The sequence below is a fragment of the Penicillium alfredii genome, assembly GCF_028826965.1.
Source record: "Penicillium alfredii strain IBT 34128 chromosome Unknown utg000009l_segment0_segment0, whole genome shotgun sequence".
Classification (NCBI taxonomy): domain Eukaryota; kingdom Fungi; phylum Ascomycota; class Eurotiomycetes; order Eurotiales; family Aspergillaceae; genus Penicillium; species Penicillium alfredii.
This window is the reverse complement of record NW_026622706.1, coordinates 2,167,848-2,185,887: the sequence shown is the minus strand read 5'-3', so window position 1 is coordinate 2,185,887 and position 18,040 is coordinate 2,167,848. Positions and strand designations below refer to the sequence as shown.

General features: G+C 51.4%; 5 protein-coding genes across 5 annotated transcripts; 1 reads left to right on the top strand and 4 right to left on the bottom strand.

Annotated features, from left to right (window-relative positions):
* Positions 1-2,367: 2,367 nt before the first annotated feature.
* abcB (uncharacterized protein) lies at positions 2,368-7,546 on the top strand (the record flags this gene model as incomplete). The annotated part of the gene is made up of 11 exons (XM_056657264.1): positions 2,368-2,595; positions 2,687-3,224; positions 3,281-3,507; positions 3,567-3,846; positions 3,906-4,139; positions 4,196-4,971; positions 5,029-5,191; positions 5,246-6,524; positions 6,583-6,663; positions 6,733-7,107; positions 7,312-7,546. 11 exons carry the CDS (start codon positions 2,368-2,370, stop codon positions 7,544-7,546), a joined length of 4,416 nt encoding a protein of 1,471 aa, XP_056510064.1.
* Positions 7,547-8,801: 1,255 nt separating this feature from the next.
* Positions 8,802-12,915, bottom strand: NUU61_006736 (nucleoporin Nup120/160; the record flags this gene model as incomplete). The annotated part of the gene is made up of 4 exons (XM_056657263.1): positions 8,802-8,968; positions 8,998-10,014; positions 10,070-12,214; positions 12,276-12,915. The coding sequence occupies 4 exons, from the start codon at positions 12,913-12,915 to the stop codon at positions 8,802-8,804; spliced, it is 3,969 nt and encodes a 1,322-aa protein (XP_056510063.1).
* A 358-nt stretch (positions 12,916-13,273) lies between these two features.
* NUU61_006735 (recombinase RAD51) lies at positions 13,274-14,558 on the bottom strand (the record flags this gene model as incomplete). Its single annotated transcript, XM_056657262.1, has 4 exons — positions 13,274-14,085; positions 14,155-14,222; positions 14,321-14,400; positions 14,472-14,558. 4 exons carry the CDS (start codon positions 14,556-14,558, stop codon positions 13,274-13,276), a joined length of 1,047 nt encoding a protein of 348 aa, XP_056510062.1.
* A 671-nt stretch (positions 14,559-15,229) lies between these two features.
* NUU61_006734 (uncharacterized protein) lies at positions 15,230-16,308 on the bottom strand (the record flags this gene model as incomplete). The annotated part of the gene is made up of 4 exons (XM_056657261.1): positions 15,230-15,399; positions 15,468-16,137; positions 16,187-16,204; positions 16,264-16,308. 4 exons carry the CDS (start codon positions 16,306-16,308, stop codon positions 15,230-15,232), a joined length of 903 nt encoding a protein of 300 aa, XP_056510061.1.
* Positions 16,309-17,380: 1,072 nt separating this feature from the next.
* Positions 17,381-18,020, bottom strand: NUU61_006733 (2OG-Fe(II) oxygenase family protein; the record flags this gene model as incomplete). The annotated part of the gene is made up of 2 exons (XM_056657260.1): positions 17,381-17,792; positions 17,827-18,020. 2 exons carry the CDS (start codon positions 18,018-18,020, stop codon positions 17,381-17,383), a joined length of 606 nt encoding a protein of 201 aa, XP_056510060.1.
* Between the last annotated feature and the right edge of the window lie 20 nt (positions 18,021-18,040).

Below are 18,040 nucleotides of genomic sequence, written 5' to 3'. Positions count from 1 at the left end.
CGTTCATGGATCTTTTTAAGCATGGGGAAAAGAACTGTGATAAATTCCTCCATTTAGCGACCTCTTTTTTCCTTTTGCTCTTTCTTTTCTTTGGATTTCTCTCTTGTCTCTCTTTGTTCGTTTCTCGAGTCTCCACGCCTCTGGACCGTTGTATCGGTTTAACCTCACGCGAGAAATCGCAATAGCGTCAAACTAACCGGATTTCCCCCCTGTCCGGAAGATCCACCCGGCTTATTTTTGCCAGTTCTTCATCTGGAGGGAGGCTGGGGCCACATCGGATGAGATCCACCACAGTAAGGACTGGGGTGGATATTATTAGTGAGAGAGATCCGAGAGAGCGCCCTCAGCTGGGGTCTGATGGGCTGGCGGCCATTCGGATTGCGCCCTAAGAGGGACACTAGCCGATAGCTCCCGCGCCGGTTGATGTGCTGGGCTAGCGAACAATAGAAAAATGAAAAGAACAAAAAGTTGTAAGTCATGATCCACACCATCGACAGGTCACTTCAGATCAAAATTCGAAGATCCAAAACCTCTCTCTCGGGCTTGTGTGGGAATGTTATGTATGATATGTCCTTGGCTCTCCAAGAGGACTGTCGAGTGTGAAGGGGGGTGGGATTTGGAATTCCCTGCATTTTTTTTTATATTTTATTTCTTAGACTTTGTGAACAAAGTACGTGCTGAACTTTGCCACCTCCATTCAATCCACGCCTTACAAAAAAAAACCGGGTTGATCCTGGTTTGCCTGCGTACACTGGCAGTGTAACCAGGGTTGGCCGTCAGGCGCTCTGGCTGTAGGTACAGACCCCGATCATGCAGATTATTTCTTTTTTTTTTCTCTTTCCCACGGGCTCTACGTCTGGAACATGCGGTGATTCCCAGCCTCAATTGAAATGGAGTAGGCCCAACTTCCTTCCGACCGGCTCAGCCGAGAGACATTCAGGACACACTAGAAATTTGTCCGTAGCTGATTACCTTAGTAGCTAAGTAACAGACAGGGGATCAAAGAAAAAAGAAAGAAAAAGAGCGATTGGATAGCATCGCTCCATCAAAAATAGCTACGGAGGATGAACGCCACTACCGGGCCGAGAGAAGCAAACACCGGGTGACAGGCGGAGATGCCCTAGTGGAGACTCGGGTGATAGCCGAAGAATGAAATCATTATAGTTCATAGCTATTGAATGACCCTCAGCATGGAAATGCCATGCTCGCATGCTCTGCACAGAAAATTCCAAATCTGCCCTGTACCCTTCCAACAGCTGAGAGCAGCTCACCGAGTCTTCCCCGGGGGGTTGTACAGCGGGGAGGGGCCCGTGGATTTGGGCAGCATTGTCTGACTTCAGCTTGGGGGGGTTCTATGCGGTCAAGGAAAGCTAAAGAGGAAGTAAGAAAGAAATAATAATAATAATAATAATAATAATAATAATAATAATAATAATATCATGTTTCATAGGTTTCCCGTCATCTCCCCGACGAAAACCAATACATCATACATCATACAGACACCCTCGCAGCAAGTGAAAGTTTCATTTGCCCTAAGATCATCACAAAGACCAAATGCACAGGCATGGGCCCAGCGAGGCTCCATCTGCAAGGTTGCACGGCGTGTCCCTTGTCCCTCGTGATGGTCGGACGATCGATCCGCTTTTTTTTTTTTTTTTTTTTTTATTTATTTCCCAAGGCCCAAAAGGTACAGAGATACAGTGATCTATTGACGCCGGTGCATCCCCCACATCCCCAAGGGGGAAAGTGAAAAACATATCTATAATCATCCCTCAAAGCAAATTGATATCATAAAATCCGAGTGGAGCATAGCATAGACCAAGGGAAAAAATTAAGAAAAATAAAATAAAATACGAAAACAATAAAAATAATAATAATAATAATAATAAAGAAGAAACAAGGAAAATTCCCCTGGGTGGCGCATTGCCACGACTAAGCCTGTTCGCAGTGGCATTGTACAAGGGTTGCATCAGAGATGTAATTATTTTTTTATGCCCACTTCGATGCAGGAGACCCAAGTATAGGGAGAGCTCAGGGTGTTGTGCATCTCCTGGATCCAAGTCAGCTCCTGCGCCGAGGGATAACGTAGTACCCTAAGGAAACTAGGGAAAAGAGACAGAAAGCGGGCCCTAATAAAAAAAAATAGACTCTTTAGATAGATCTCATCCGAGCATCTCGACCCCCCTAAAGCCATGAACCGTCTTGCATACTCTCGCTAACCTTTTGCAAACCCGTGCTCGTATCCCGAGTCAATTCTCTCGTTTTTTTTTTCTTTTTTTCTTACTCTCGTTTTTTCTTGCCTATTTCCTCTTACTATCTTCTCCCCCCACTCTCTCGTTACGTCCAGATGGTTCCTGGAGAGTCATAATGCCATCCTCGAACTCTTCAGGGCCTTCGTGCCGGGACCTAGACAATGCCATGCGTATTGACGCCGGATCTTGTCGCGGCGGTTTCGACTTTTCTCTTTTGTTTGAAGAATCTATTCTGGAAATCCTTCCCATTGCATTAATCTTAATTGTTGTCCCCTTTCGCCTATGGCATCTCTGGCAAAAGCGTCGCAAAGTCGTGGGATCATGGCTGCTACCCGTCAAGCTGGTACGTGTGTCCTTTTCTTTTTATACAAAGAAAAGAAGAAACCCTGGATCTGGTTCGTGCAACATGTGATACTAATGCTTGTGTTTGGCAGGCTGCCTGGCTCTCTTTGCTAGGCCTTCAGATCGCGCAGACAGCCCTATGGTCGCTACCCGCCGCCGAGAGAACCCCAACGTCCATTGCAGCCAATGCCGTGTTGGCTATCGGAGCCTTGGTGCTTTGTTTGCTATCGTATGCAGAGCACACGCGGTCTGTCCGGCCCTCGTTTATTTTAAACACCTACTTGTTCTGCAGCCTGCTTTTTGATATCGCGCGGGCCAGAACCCTGTGGCTGCGGCAAGCGGACGACTTCCATGCCAATATTGCCACCGTGACCACCGTCGCCCTGGCAGTTAAAGTGCTTGTCCTGATCCTGGAAGCGATAGAAAAGAGACACATTTTGCGGCTGGACTATGCCGACTATCCGCCCGAGGCCACGGCCGGCTTCTATAACCGGGCGTTGTTCTTCTGGTTGAACCCGCTGTTCAAGACGGGCTACAGCAATATTCTTACTGTGGAAGATCTGGCTGTTTTGGATAAGCAGCTGAGTTCGGAGCGGTTGCTGGCCAAATTCGAGGAACAATGGAGCAAAGGTATTTGAAACAGCGCTGTTTTTATGGTGTGGGGCAAGTTGGTTAATACTTTCCAGTCAAAACTAAATCCTCCAACACTCTGCAATGCGAAATCTTCAAGGCTGTCAGATGGCCGCTTCTCGCCGGTGTCCCCGCCAGAGCATGTCTGGTGGCCTTCAACTTCTGTCAGCCATTGCTCCTGACCAGGTCACTGTCGTTCTTCAATGAGCCGGTCAACGGTGCTACCAACAACATCGGATATGGACTGATCGGCGCTTACATTCTGGTATATGTCGGTCTGGCTGTAGGTTCATCCAAAATAACTTACGTGTGTACGAAAATCACTTACTGATCAACCTCCAGCTTTCCATGGGCCAATATCAGCACCTGACCTATCGTGCCATTACCATGGTGCGCGGTACACTCGTTACCATGCTATACAAGAAAGCCAGCTGTCTTCGTCTGACCGATGCCGACCCAGCCAACTCAATTACCTTGATGAGCGCAGATATCGAACGTATCACTCAGGGTTGGCAGACCCTGCACGACATCTGGGCCAATATAATCGAGATTGCGCTGGCAATCTATCTTTTGGAGCGGCAACTGGGAGTCTCCTGTTTTGTGCCGGTCTGTGTGGCACTGGGTACGTGACCGTTGCCTTGAATCTATGGGAATTGTACTTCATACTAACCTGGCCTATAGCTGCCCTGATTGGATCGCTGATCGGAATGTCGTTCGTGGTGGCACGCCAGGCCAAGTGGCTCGAAGCTATCGAGCGACGCATCTCGTCAACATCTGGGATGCTGGGAGCCATCAAAGGCGTCAAGATGCTGGGCCTGCAGAACTCATTCATGAAGTTTGTGCACGGTCTGCGAATTGACGAGCTGAACATCTCCAAGAAATTCCGAACACTTCTGGTCTGGAACATGGGATTCGGTATGTCTCTTGGTCTCTAATAAAAAAACAACATTCTCTGTGGCTAACTCAAACAGCATGGTTGACACGCATCTTCGCGCCCATTGCCACCTTTGGTGTCTATGTGGGGATCTCGAGCGACCCGTTGAGTGTGTCCCGCGTGTTCACGTCGCTGTCTCTCTTCTCCCTGCTGTCCGACCCGCTCTTGACCTTGGTGATGGCCTTGATGTCGTTCTTCGGGGCCGTGGGATCCTTCACCCGCATCCAACAGTTCCTCGATAAGGAAGACCACGCAGACCGCCGAAGCAACATCTCTCACGCTTTGTCTCTCGATGATTTCGGCGAGGCCAAGCTGCTATCCAAGTCGGGCGATCTCGACCTGTCGTCCAGCAACTCCGAGTCCGTGGAATCTCTGAAGCGCGGGTCCACCTCTGCCTCGGCCAACAATGCTGTGGTGATCCAGAACGGGACCTTCGGCTGGGATACAGAGAAAGAGCCCATCCTCAAGGACATCACCGTGACGGTTCCCCGGGGCAGCTTCACGATGCTGGTCGGGCCGTCTGGCTGCGGCAAGTCGACTTTGCTCAAGGCTCTTCTTGGTGAGGTGCCCTGCGCTGGTGGGAAGATCGAGTTGGCTTCGACGAGTATTGCATACTGTGATCAGACTCCGTGGCACATGAATGGCACCGTCAAAGACAGCATTGTCGCCATGTCTGAGTTCGACCCCAAGTGGTATGCGTCGGTCATTCAGGCCTGTGCTTTGGAAGAGGATCTCGGACAATTCCCTCGTGGTGATCAGACGGTAATTGGTAGCAAGGGTATTGCCCTCAGTGGAGGCCAGAGCCAGCGCATCGTGAGTCTCGGTAGCAACGCTCCAGGGTTTTTGGATTTCGCTAATATTCATTTTCAGGCTCTCGCACGGGCTGTCTACGCCAGGAGAAATGTGATTATGCTCGACGATGCCTTGAGCGGACTTGACGCAAACACCGAAACGCACATCTTCCACAGCTTGTTCGGAAACGTGGGACTTCTAAGAGAAATCGGTACCTCCATCATCGTCGCATCTTCTTCTGGTGAGTACCCTCCAAGCTCCACTGGTGTGAATCCCGCTAATATCTTTCCTGCAGTCAAACGTCTGCCATACTCCGATCACATTGTTGTCCTGGACACAGCTGGCCGTACACTTGAACAAGGCAGCTTCAGCGCCCTGAACAAGACCGGTGGATATGTATCGAGCTTTGGACTTGGAACTGCGGATTGGGACTTCAAGCCCAAGCGGTTCTCTGAATCGCCCAGTTACAGCACCATCGACAGCATCCAAAAGGAGAAAGAGGGACTGGAGTCCGAGGTGGTGCACCGAGACACTGGCGGCGACCTGTCGATCTACACATACTACCTCAACGCCATCGGCTGGCTCCCCGCGGTGGTGTTTATGGTAGCCATGGCGGGTTTCGTCTTCTGCATCTCATTCCCCAGCATCTGGCTGAAATGGTGGGCCAAGTCGGACACGGCCGAGCCCAAGCAGCACATCGGTCACTACCTGGGTATCTACGTGATGCTCGGGTGTGTGGCCATGCTCGCGCTGCTTGTCGGCTGCTGGCAGATGATCATCACCATGGTGCCCAAGTCCGGGGAGAACTTCCACCGCAAGCTCCTAACGACGGTTCTCAGCGCCCCAATGCTGTTCTTCTCGACGACTGACAGCGGCTCAATCCTCAACCGCTTCAGCCAAGACCTGCAACTCATCGACATGGAACTGCCCATTGCGGCCATTAACACGGTGGCGACGTTCTTCCTCTGTCTGGCTCAGATGGCGCTGATCGGCGTGTCTTCCAAGTACGCGGCAATTTCGTTCCCAATCGTGCTCGGGATCCTGTTCCTCATACAGAAGCTCTACCTGCGCACGTCGCGCCAGCTTCGGTTCCTGGATCTCGAGGCCAAGGCCCCGCTGTACTCGCACTTCAGCGACTGCATCCAGGGCCTGGTGACCCTGCGCGCCTTCGGATGGCAACACGCCATGGAAAAGAAGAACATCGAGCTGCTGGACTACTCGCAGAGACCATTCTACTTCATGTTCGCCATTCAGCGCTGGCTGACTCTGTCTCTGGACCTGGTTGTGGCCGGCATTGCCATTCTGTTGATTGTGCTGGTCGTTGCCCTGCGAGGTTCACTCGAGGTCGGCTACGTTGGCGTCGCCCTTTTGAACGTGATTATGTTCAGCCAGAGCATCAAGCTGATGGTTACCTTCTGGACCAATCTTGAGACGCACATTGGTTCTATTCTGCGTGTCCGTGACTTTACGCGTGATGTGCAATCCGAGGATCAGCCCGGGGAAGACGACGATGTGCCTCCCAACTGGCCATCCAGCGGTGCCGTCTCTTTCCACTCTGCTTCTGCGGCGTACCGGTACGTTTCTTTGTCTTAATTGCAAGGGTATACAGTGCTAACAATGGATAATGTCCAGACCCGACGAGCCTGTCCTCGACGATGTGTCAATCTCCATCCCAGCGGGTGAGAAGGTCGGCATCTGTGGACGAACAGGAAGGTAAGATATCTACAAAATACATGCATCGTCTCGAAGTGTTGGAAATCATATCTAACTGAGTGTCCCCAGCGGCAAAACCTCCATGATCATGAGCATCTTCCGCATGATCGAGCTGACCAGCGGCACCATCACCGTGGACGGCGTCGACATCACCCGCCTGCCGCGACGCGAGATCCGCTCGCGCATCAACGGTGTCTCACAAGATTCGCTCCTGCTCAAGGGCAGCGTGCGCCTGAACGCCGACCCAACCGGGGCCCATAGCGACCACGACATCCTCAGCGCGCTGAAGAGCGTGCAGCTGCTCCCAGCAATCGAAGAAAAGGGGACCCTCGACACGGATATCGATGAGATCTATCTCTCGCACGGCCAAAAGCAGCTGTTTTGTCTCGCGCGGGCCCTTCTTCGCCCGGGCAACATCCTCATCCTCGACGAAGCCACCAGCAAGTAAGTATTGAAACTGGCTGTTTTTGTTACCTTTTTTTCATTTTTCCCTCCCTTTCTTCTTGTTTCTCCACTCGTTATTTTTATTATTTTCTTTTTATTTTCTTGCTGTCACCTCGCCCCCTGCATATGCGGCTGTGGATCCGATCATCACGGCAACCTCCCTTGCAGAATAGACTGGCTAATTTCCCTTTTCTTTTTTTACAGTGTCGACACCAAGACAGACGAAATCATGCAACGCGTCATCCGAGAGAAATTCTGCAACCACACCATCCTTGCTGTTGCCCACAAGCTCGACACCATCCTCGACTACGACCGCGTCATCGTGCTGGATGCTGGCCGCGTCGTCGAGACCGGCGAGCCCTATGAGCTTCTGACGCAGCCCAAGTCGCAGTTTGCGCGACTGTATGCCAGCAGTATGCTGAGCGAAGATTCTGACTAACTTTTTATTCTTCTTCTCTCGTTTATCCCCTTTTTTTTTCATGATTTGTTTTTCTCGGGTGCCATGATGGTCCCCTGCACAGATTGCTTGTGAAAGCTTTTGGCGAGTTTTCTGATCGACCTTCCTTTTTTCGCGGTACATACTATCTCTCCCTCTCTCATACTCTCTCGGACACAGGGACATCAACATACACCGATGAATTGTTGGGGCGTTCATACTCATTTTTTGAAACATTGTGTTTATGACTCGGATGCTTTTCTTTACTCTCGTTGGTCCATATCTTTGGCTGTCTTCGGCTATCGTGTTTCTTTTTCTTACTTTCGTTGATGCTTTTTTTTTATTCTTTGTTCTTGTTCTTGACAAGAGTGGTGGTGCCTGTGTGCAAATGAATTCGGGGGGGTGCGGATTGTCTATAATCGTTTCATACTCTCTCGCCTGCTCTGTTCGGCTCTTAATGATAATGAAGAGTATAGTGGATGTCACACCAATGGATTGTTTTACAGAACCTTAAATCGTCTAATTCTATTTTGTAGAGTATTTCTTTGTTGGTGATTGTTAGTTGGGATATACTAGAGGTGATACCAGAAGCCGCCAGGTGCAGCTCGGTCTCAAGGACTAGTGTGCTTCGCAGGCCGTGGTGATGAATTAACTTCAGTCGCAGAAGCGCACCGTTGTCGAGGGAGACAACTTGCTACTCACTGTACACTTTTTTTTTTTTTTTTTTTGCTCCCAGCAACTCGTAATTCTTTGGTTTTCAGTGGTTGGTGGGATACCTACTGCCTTCACTTGTCGATATATATCGTAGTGTCCTCCCAAATCGACACCATATCCCTTCCAAGATATTCTTAATATCCTAAATCGTTCAATAAATAGTCTAATGGCATTAGTCCAGGCATTCTTTCTGCTCCCTAAATAAACCCCTCTCCCTCGGATTCCCGGGATGGTTGCGAACTTGCGCGACTAAGCAAACAATACCGGCATCTGAGCTAAGCTCGAAAGGTTAGGTAGTCTACAGTAACAACCGTGTGAGATCAAAAGCCTCAGATCCTATTTTGCACCTGATTCATACAAGATAGAGTTACCCTAGGGGAAAAAGAAGAAATCATGAGAGAAAAAAAAAAAAAAAGCTAGATCCCCCCGGCATCGGCATCAACATCCGAGCACAAATCAGAGAGAGATAAAAAAGAAAATAAACCATTTATCCTGACCTCAATTATCACACCAACCAATAACAAAAGCCACAGGCACCCACAGTCTACGAGAGAACCATCGTGTCATCATTATCGACATCCTCGTCGTTGTCATCGAAGATTCCAAACTCCCAGTCACCGCGCTCGATGCGGCTGACACGGTCGAGTTCAGACTGGTATTCGCGACGCAGGTGCTCGAGTGTCACAATGACACGACGCTGAGGCACTTCGACTGCAGGGGGGCTTTAAACGATACACTACCGCGGCCGCCAGCAGAAGACTTGCTGCCACGGCGGCTGGCGGAAGCGAACGAGGCGGCGCTGGACGAGGATCGGCGGCGAGAGGCAAAGGGGGTGGGCGAGCCCATTTCTGTGTCTTCCATTGTAACATTACCGTCTTCATCTGCGTGCGTGTCTCGTGTTCGCTCTGGGGAGGTGGCTGCACCAGCACCCAGGGAAGGAGAAGGCCCAGTTTCGACCAGGATGTAGGCCTCGCTCTTGTCGACAGAGGCGAGAAGATTTATTAGCGATAACAGCTCATGGCGGATTTCCTTGCTCTCGGCGTCATCTTCCTCGACGGGCGGGCGAGCGCCGTCGTCCGCTTCTTTCCTGCCTTTGCGAATGAGAGCGGAGGACGGGGCGTCTCTTGCCTGGCGCAGGCGTTGGACGTTGCGGTAAGCAATTTCGGCAGCGCCACGGTAGTCGCTCCGGGCGATGCGGTATGCTTGCAAAATGCGGTGGTAGTCGGGAGAAGTATCGGCCGAGTTGTTATCAGCATCCAGCCACGAGCCGAAGGAGTTTTGTTTTCGGGCGAGAGAAACAAGCGTCTCGTCGATATGAGAGGCAATGTTCGGCACGAGTGAGATCGGGAAGCGGAGAATTTGCTTCAGCCCAGCGGTGCCGGGTCCAGAGACGGTCAACATGTTGGAAACAAGCGACCCCAGTGCAGACTTTTGCAGCGCGAAGTCCTGGTAGCGTGATAGGGCGGAGTACGCCTGGTCGAATTGGCAGGTTTTGAGGGAGGCGTGGAAAAGCCGTGACAATAAATCGGTTCGCATGACCGTATATTCGGGGTCCTGTTCAGCCCACGTCTCGGAGTCGAGGGCCTGCAATGCCAGACTGGCGAAATCCGCGACATGAGAGAAGGAGCGAACTTGCTCGAATATTGAAAGGATGTGCTGGTAGTATTTTGGAATCCCGTTGTGGAAGCAATTCACGGAAACAAGGTCCAAGAGTGTCGACGACATTTCATGGAGGTTACCCAACGGTTTACCACAAGCTGTGAAACGTTAGCAGACTGGATTCTCAAAATAGGTCCAATGGACAATACTCACAAAGAAGATAAGCTGCTTTGCGGAAGTAAATGGCTGCAGTATCAAATTCCGACATAGCCACGTGCAAGCGGCCCTTGACATACGTCGCCCAGGAGGTGTTTGCTTGGAAGCGGAGGAAGTCCCATGCGAGGTCGATGTTGTTCTTGGCGATGAGATCGCATTGGATATAGGCCAACGCATTGGGATAAGCTACCTCCCCTTGTCGAGTGACCCAGGCCAGGACATCCCTAATTCCCAAGGTCAAGGTGTAGCTTTGCGGGAAGCCAACAGTTTGTCGCGGCTTGATGTCTGCAACAAACAGATCTTCCAGGATAGTCGCTGTTCTTTGGAACTTTCCCTTTGAATTGTTGTCTTCCAATGAAAAGACGGGAGTCGAGTCTGCGCCGGCACTTGCGGGATGATCGGCGCACTTGCGCACATTGGAGCTAAGCCAAGCCATCATCTCATATTCGCGCAAGAGGTCGACGAGGGTAGAGAAAAGATCAGCCGCATCGAAAGTCGAGGTGCCGCGCTGTTCAATCTCGCCATCCACAAACGTGACCAGGATTAACAGGTCGAACAGGATCTGACGAGTCAAGAGAATCGTCTCCTGGGCACCGCTGACAGCAACGCGGGCGCCAAAATAAGTCGAGTGAAGCTCGGAGTCTTTCCCATGGAACCCAAGCGGAGCAGTGTCGATGACAGCGTAGAAAACATCGCCGGACAGGTTATCCGCATCCAAGTACTCGTTCAAAGCAGAGACCAGATTGTCGAAAGTCTTGTTGGAAATCTGATCCGCGAAATCACAGCGCTCACGGAAGGAGTCCATCCGGTCCATAATCGAGGACGACGGTTCAGAAAAGATCTCAGCGTTAAGAGCAGCGTGGCACGCCGCGTCGAGCTCAGGAGAAAATCGCTTTCGGAAATCGGAGGCCACTTTCATCAACGCAGATGCTGGCTCGTATAACCTGCCGAGCTCAGAGCCGAGGTTTCGATGCCTCCAGCGGTCCACGACCTTTGGCACCTCTTCGTGAAGTTCAGAGCCGGAGTTGTGCAGGAGTAATTCTGCGGTGCTGCATTCTCGAACCACTGCACATGCATCCGAAAGAACCAGCCATGGCATTTCAAAGTATGCGTCGTAGGCAAGGGAAACAGGTTCGAAGCGGCGCTTATTGAGATCATCGGCAACCTGCCAGAACTGACGCCACTTAGCGTCTGTATCCACTCGGTACCGTGTGTAGTCCATATCATCCTCTGTAAATTTGCGAAGAGACACTGCGGCTGAGACTGTAGAACAGAGGCGTTCTGGCAATGGCACGCTCCTCTTCAGGACTCCAGCTGCAGAAGATGATAGCGGCTTAAGAGCCTCTTGGTAAATAGCCAGTGCAGTCTCGAGAACCTCGGGCAAGTAACGGTTGGGCTGCAGAAGATATTCCAGCCACTTCTCGGTTGGGTCCACCACACCATTGAGAACTGGCACCGGCAGCGGCTCCTGTCGGTGAGTCTCAAATGTCGTTGACACCCAATTAGTTGACCAATCTGTGACCAAAGTTTGGAGATCAAAATGTAGAGTATACAACTGGTAGAGGCCGTGATTTCTCCAGAGCACCCACATCTCCATTCCCTTTCCTTCTTCCATGGTCTTGACCTCGAAATCGGCGATGCTCCAAAACATGCTTCCCGTCACGTCGGGGTCCTCGGGCCGGAACACGGCATCTGCGTAAAGATCTTCGATGACAAGATCGGACGTCAATCCACCCTTCACGGCCCAGAATTTGAAGCGCCCATCCTCAAACGGCGAAAAGGTGACCACATAAAAACGATGGCCACCGTCCATAGCTCGCTCTGCATTGAATACACGCAGGAATGACGTTTCGCCGGGGTTTAAAGTGTAGGGTATGGCATCCGGGTCCTGGATGGGACGGCCCAAGAGATCCCTCGTGGCCGCCAATTTGTTCGTCGCAAGATTCCAGATCTTCAGTGTGTGGTTCAAACAAATCGCAAAGACGTACGTTTCGTCAGATGTGGTAGCGATAGTGTTCGCCACATGGAGGTCAAGGTTGCGTCCATTATGCTTGATCGAAGACGGTGCGTTCCAATTGACAAGGCCTCGGATCGAAGAGCCCCATGTTCTTTCGTCGAAGGTGAGAGGAGACCAATGCGATCCTATGGGCAAAGAGTTAGATGGCTCTCTGAAAAAGCAAGAAGAAAAAAAATGTCTGCTTACCATCGTCACCAGCTCTCCTGGTCAGTCGCAGCAGCGCACCGTTGTCGAGGGAGATAAACAGCTCCAACGGACTGCTCGCGTGCAGCCGGTGGGGATGCGAGAAAGCCAGCGGCGCCGGCAAAGACGCTTTGCACCATTCCGCCACGTTCTCATCGATCGAGGAAGTCCTCCGGAAAAATTCCGGACGTAGAGACAGGGTGTGAAGCTGCTTGGAAGCCGTAATGACAAAGACACTCAAGACCTCATGATCCTCGAGATCAGCCAGTGCCACACCAAAGGGGATGATCTGCTCCTGGAAATCCAGTCGCAGGGTGACATTGTATTCAAAGTGCTCTGTCACACTCTTGGTCAGGTCCGCGCATTGTATCTCCAACACTTTGTTGTCATTGACCACCCTCCACAGGAACGTCCTCGGATAGACTCTGCGTTTCCGGAAATATACTTCACCCTGCGTCGCGAGGTATCGTCGAGCGAATTCGTCTTCGTCCTTGGCGATCGGGGCTTCGTGGTCGGGCTGCGATGAGACTGAAAACCGCGGCCGACGGGGCGCGCTCTCGTGGGTCGGGATCTGGATGTTGGCCACGGTCGTCGGCGAGTACGGCCGAAGATCGACCCGTGTGTCCTTGTATATTTTAGCCATGATCGAGGCTCACAAGCTTCCACGGAGAATCAAGGCCGTTTCAGAACTCCATGGTGGGTGCGGAAGGCGGAGGATGGAAGGGCGGGAAAGCTGAAGCTCTCAAAAAACAGAGTCTTGGCGCGCACCACTGCTCCGTCCATACCTCAGGCTGGTCTCCACCAAACACTCACCATACGAATATACTAATATACTAATACTAATCATGAACAAAACAGTAGTGGGATCGAAATAACAAAATGCAATAATTCATGTTATGCTACCAATGCATACGGGTCTCCAGCACTAACTACATGGATATTGGTCGAACCCAGCTCGTCAAGTCACTAACATCGTGTCAAACAGTTCAAAGCAAACTGGCTTAGTCGTTCTCCATGTCCTTCTCATTGGGATCGCCAATGCCGTCCTCGTTGATAGCAAAGAGGCAATCACTTTCAGGGAGGCACGGGCTGTCATAAATTTTGCAGACTCGAGTCTCCCCTCGACCCTTCTTCAAACTGAGACGAGTCGTGCTCGCATGAGCGATGATATTGCCTCCAATGGGTTTCTTCGGGTCCGGATTGAACATAGCACTCGGTCCGCCATCCACCTGGGCAACGACCTGGTTCGTGATCACCACGGCAATACCAAACTCGTCCGCGAGACGCTGCAGGGTCCGCATGAACTTGGCCAGATGCGTCTGCCGTGATGAAAGCTCGCCACGGCCATTGAAATCTGTACGGTACAGCGATGTTGCCGAGTCAACAACCAGGAGCGAGAATCGCGTCTCGCACATCATCTGGGAAGCCTGGTTGAGCAGCTGGAGCTGGTGATCTGAGTTGTACGCTCGCGCATAAGCCACATTGTCGAGAACTTCCTCGCCCACGAGTCCGAACCGCTGGGCTACTGCGAGCAACCGGACGGGCCGAAATGTTCCCTCGGTATCAATGTAGAGGCACTTTCCCTCGCCGCCACCCATATCAAAGGGTAGCTGGCAAGTTACCGCAAGGGTATGACAGATCTGACTCTTCCCTGTTCTGAATTCACCAAAGATTTCCGTAATTGAGCCAGTCTCGATGCCACCTCCGAGTAACGTGTCAAGCCGCTTGGAACCCGTCGTGATCGATATAAGTTCGCTTCGTCTTGCGTGCATTTCTGTTGCCGTCGTAAATCCCATGGGGACCAATTTTGCCGCTGAATAGATTTTTTTGTCAGTTTCATTTATTTATAAAACAACTTCCATATCTCATTCTGGGATCTCACCTTCAACGAGAACTTTGGTGGCCTTTTGTTCCGAGATGCCCTTAATCTGCTCCAGCAGGCGCTTTGGTCTGGGCAATCCATCACCCATGTCAGTCGGGTCCAACGTAATAGGATCATTGCCATCTCGGGGCAATTGCAATGGCAGCAAAGGCACGGGCACACATACGTGTAGGCAATCGACTCAACAGTGTGGTACCCTGCATCCACGAACAACTTGATATCCCTCCCCGTCAAACCCGCAAGCCCCTGGTACAGTTGTCAGTATCGTGTCCGGGCATCGCATCGATCAGAACTGCCCAGTCGCGGGGCTCACTCACTTCCAACGCGGAGAGTGGGGTTGGCGCACCGGGGCCGGGAAGTCCATTCTCATCATATTCGGCTTGAGGCTCCATATCGGCGGTCATTATTCTGGGGGATCAGTGCGGTCAATGGACTCCAGGGTCTGTGATGCAGCTCTGTAGTCCTCGAGAGTGGCTCGACGCGGACCCGCGTTCTGGGTGTGATTAGTTGCGTGCGGTGGCAGGGTTATCCGAGAGAAATCAGAGAAGCGGTGTCTGATTTGTAGGCTATGTTTCAGGAATTAGGCAGCCTTTTTGCTCGTGAGTCAGGTCTGCTTGTGCAAAAATGGAGTGTTGCGCAGGTCAACAACGGCCTTGACGGACGCGTCCAGACAGTCGCGAGGTCACGTGGGGTTCTATGCCAGGCAGCAGGCGGGATTTTCGGTCCGTCGATCTTTTGATACTGTCGACCTGGTCCTCTGTCTATTTTGAGTCAAAAAGAGCTCGATCTTTGGAAATCAGAGTGGTTAATTTTCATCCCGTGTAATAGATACAATTTTGCAAGCATTCGACCATCAAGAACAACCGCTCCGTTCTTAGCTAACCTATAACCCTGCAAAGCCAGAAGAAAATGGGATCTAGGAGCATCGGCAAAGTGCCAAATGCTGTATCAGGACCAGACAAAGCTAGATGTCTGAAAAACATTGTGATGTGTTGGGGACTATTATGTCCCTCTCGGCAGGATCTCACCCCGGGCAGGCGCTTCGAGTGCTCTGCTCCACTTGGAAGAAAAAGGTTCACGAACGGAATTGCCCAAATATCGACCTGCGCTTGCTTCGCTTCTGGGTATCTCGCAGTTCTGGGTTGAACTGAAGCTGCTCAGCGGGGACACCCATTTGGATATTTTCGTTGAAGATTTGGCTCATCTTGCGTCTGAACTCCTCGGATGACCGTCGACGAAGGGTCTCTGTGGAAAGGGGGTATGGTTCAGCGTCTTGACTCGACTTTAAAAAAAAAATAACATCAATTACTTACTCGTGAGCCGTGCAGGCCGATGGTGTTCAGCCGGGTTTCGCAACCCAACGTCATTCCCGGCGGAGCCCAGATCCTGCTCGTCCTGACCATCGGGGCCGGTCCTGGCGTTCTTGTCAAACAGATGGCTGGTTCGGAAGAGCCGCGAATGGAAACTGGCACGCTTTTCATTTCCACTCAGGATGTCATTTCGACGACGAGAGCCGGGATATTCTGAAAAGCTAGAAGTTACCGCTGGGCCATAGATCTCGCCGGGTCTTTGGGACTCGTGTCGGTAGTTGGCCAAGCCCATATCCATCTTAGGGCTAGCTCTGGGTCTGGCAAAAGACACCATTTGTGTTGGGGTTGTCATGGTATTTTCGAATGCCAACGCCGGGGCGGGATTTGCGGGGGGCTTGCCCATGACCCTCGGCGCTGGACTGGCCGGTCGGCTTCCGTCAGGTGTCCCTGGTTGGTGTGGGCTGTCATTCGGAGTGTTCGGCTTGGAAACCCAGATGTCATCGACATAGATGCCTCTCTCCAGGGCTCTGGCACCGAACGGGATATCATCTCCCGTCAGCATGGGGTGTAGCTCTGCCTCCTCTTCCTTCTGGCGTGCCTCGGCCGCAGCGTATTTGCGAATCATCCATTTGTGGTATGCAAGGACGCAGAAGGCATAGATGAGCACGATAGTCTGTGGATCCAGTTAGTGCCGTACAAACATGTCCATGGGTTTCACGTACAATCAACCCAGCCAATACCTATCGAATTCAACAGTCAGACTGTGTTTCTTTCTACCTTCCATTGCACGCTTACTTACCAGGCTCAACTTCTCCCAGAGCTCCCAATCAACCCAGAACCTCATCGTGAGTCTCGGCGCTGTCCTATGCAGCTCGAACTTGGTGATCGTACGTCAGTGGTGGGAGAGGGTGTTCTGTCAAGCAGACTAGGGCAGGCGAGGTCAAAGAGAATTGAATACTGAATCAACGTCCGATGGTTTCGATGATGACTTGATGTAGTGTATTCTTCATGATGCATGCGAGCTCTTCTTGCAGTGTTGCGAAGAGTCTTGTGAGGCCCACGGACAGAAAGAGGCGCCTGCCTATTCTGGCGCCGACGATGACAGACAGCAGGCGACCATCCATGGATGGCCTTGGCTTTCTTTTCCGCTGGAACATCTTGGTCTGCTAGTTTTCCTGGTCCATTGGACTAGGTCATGAGAAAATAAACCATGTATTCGCATTGGTAGAAATAAACGGGTAGGAGGAGAATATAGGGCAGGCAATAATAAGAGATGCCTGTGCAAACAAAATAAAAAACTTAGGGGAAATAAGGAGATGCAGCAAAAAAATGACTCTCCCTCGGGGAATCGAACCCCGGTCTCCCGCGCTTATCGAATGACAAGCGGAAATCATCACCACTAGACCAAGGAAGATGGGATGATCGAGTTACTGCTCGACCACTCGGCCTGTTTTATAGTAAGGCTCTGCAAATTATGTTCTTAGTTTCAAGCCTGAACAACTGCATTCAGGCCAGCTCCTACAGAGCTATTATTGCAGCCCTACTAGACCTCTGCCTGAAACAAATACTATATGTTCTGAGGCATTTCTTCTCTGACTTTTTAACTGAATAAAATTTTTTATTTCAATTTTCCTAGAATGCTCCTTGTGCACCTTCTTTAATATTCCGAGTGATTTTTATGGAAGATGCTCCCGTGCGTTGATATATATCTACAGCACACGGGCACAACCAGTTTAGGTTCGAGTAAACCCAAGAATTCCACTAGAAAGGTAGAGGTCGATCCAATTTATTCCCCCATGTACTCTTCAATTCCCAAATTACAAACACCCAAGTGATGATCAATCGCGACTGTACTATGTCAAAATACTCAGCCAACCTTGGAATAGGGCAAGGCAAACCATATCCACACAACACTCTTAACTCCAAACAAGCTTTTCAATCTCGCTGTCCTGGGTGACTGCATCGCCATCAGCTATCTCCTCATTTCCTTCCCTGTAGCGCCACCGGGCCCCCATAACCTCTTTGAACTGCTCGACATCCATGCTACCGCGCATGATGGCCTCAGAGAAGGGTCGAGCCAGCTGAACCCCGCCCAAGGGCCGCAACTTGAGATCGAGATCGAGCGCCACAAACAGCACCGCGCTCAGCCGGCGCACGCCAGGGGTCCTTCTGACACGATGTCTGGCGGCGCGAATACGACCTCCACTCAGAACCACGGCGCACCAGCCCGTCAGAATGACAGTGGCATCGCCCGGGATAGGGACCCAGGTGCCCGGGGCATCCGCATCCTCGAATTCCAGACCGGGAGTGCCATCCTGGAAGATGACACTTGGTGGTGCCGTAGTCGGTGTGTGCGCCACACCCGCTGCTGCAGTCCGGAGCCGCGGTGACAGGGTTGTAGTCGCACAGTCGAAAGTTCATAGTGCGGCTCATGTGTGCAGTACCCAGATCAGCGCTAGCGAGCACACCGAGAGAGGTGAGAATAGAGGGGATACGAGAGTTCCGCGCCGGCGAAAGATCGATGGTGAACTTCTGGTCGGACGAGTTCTTGTGCATTGCGGCCGTCTTCAAAACTC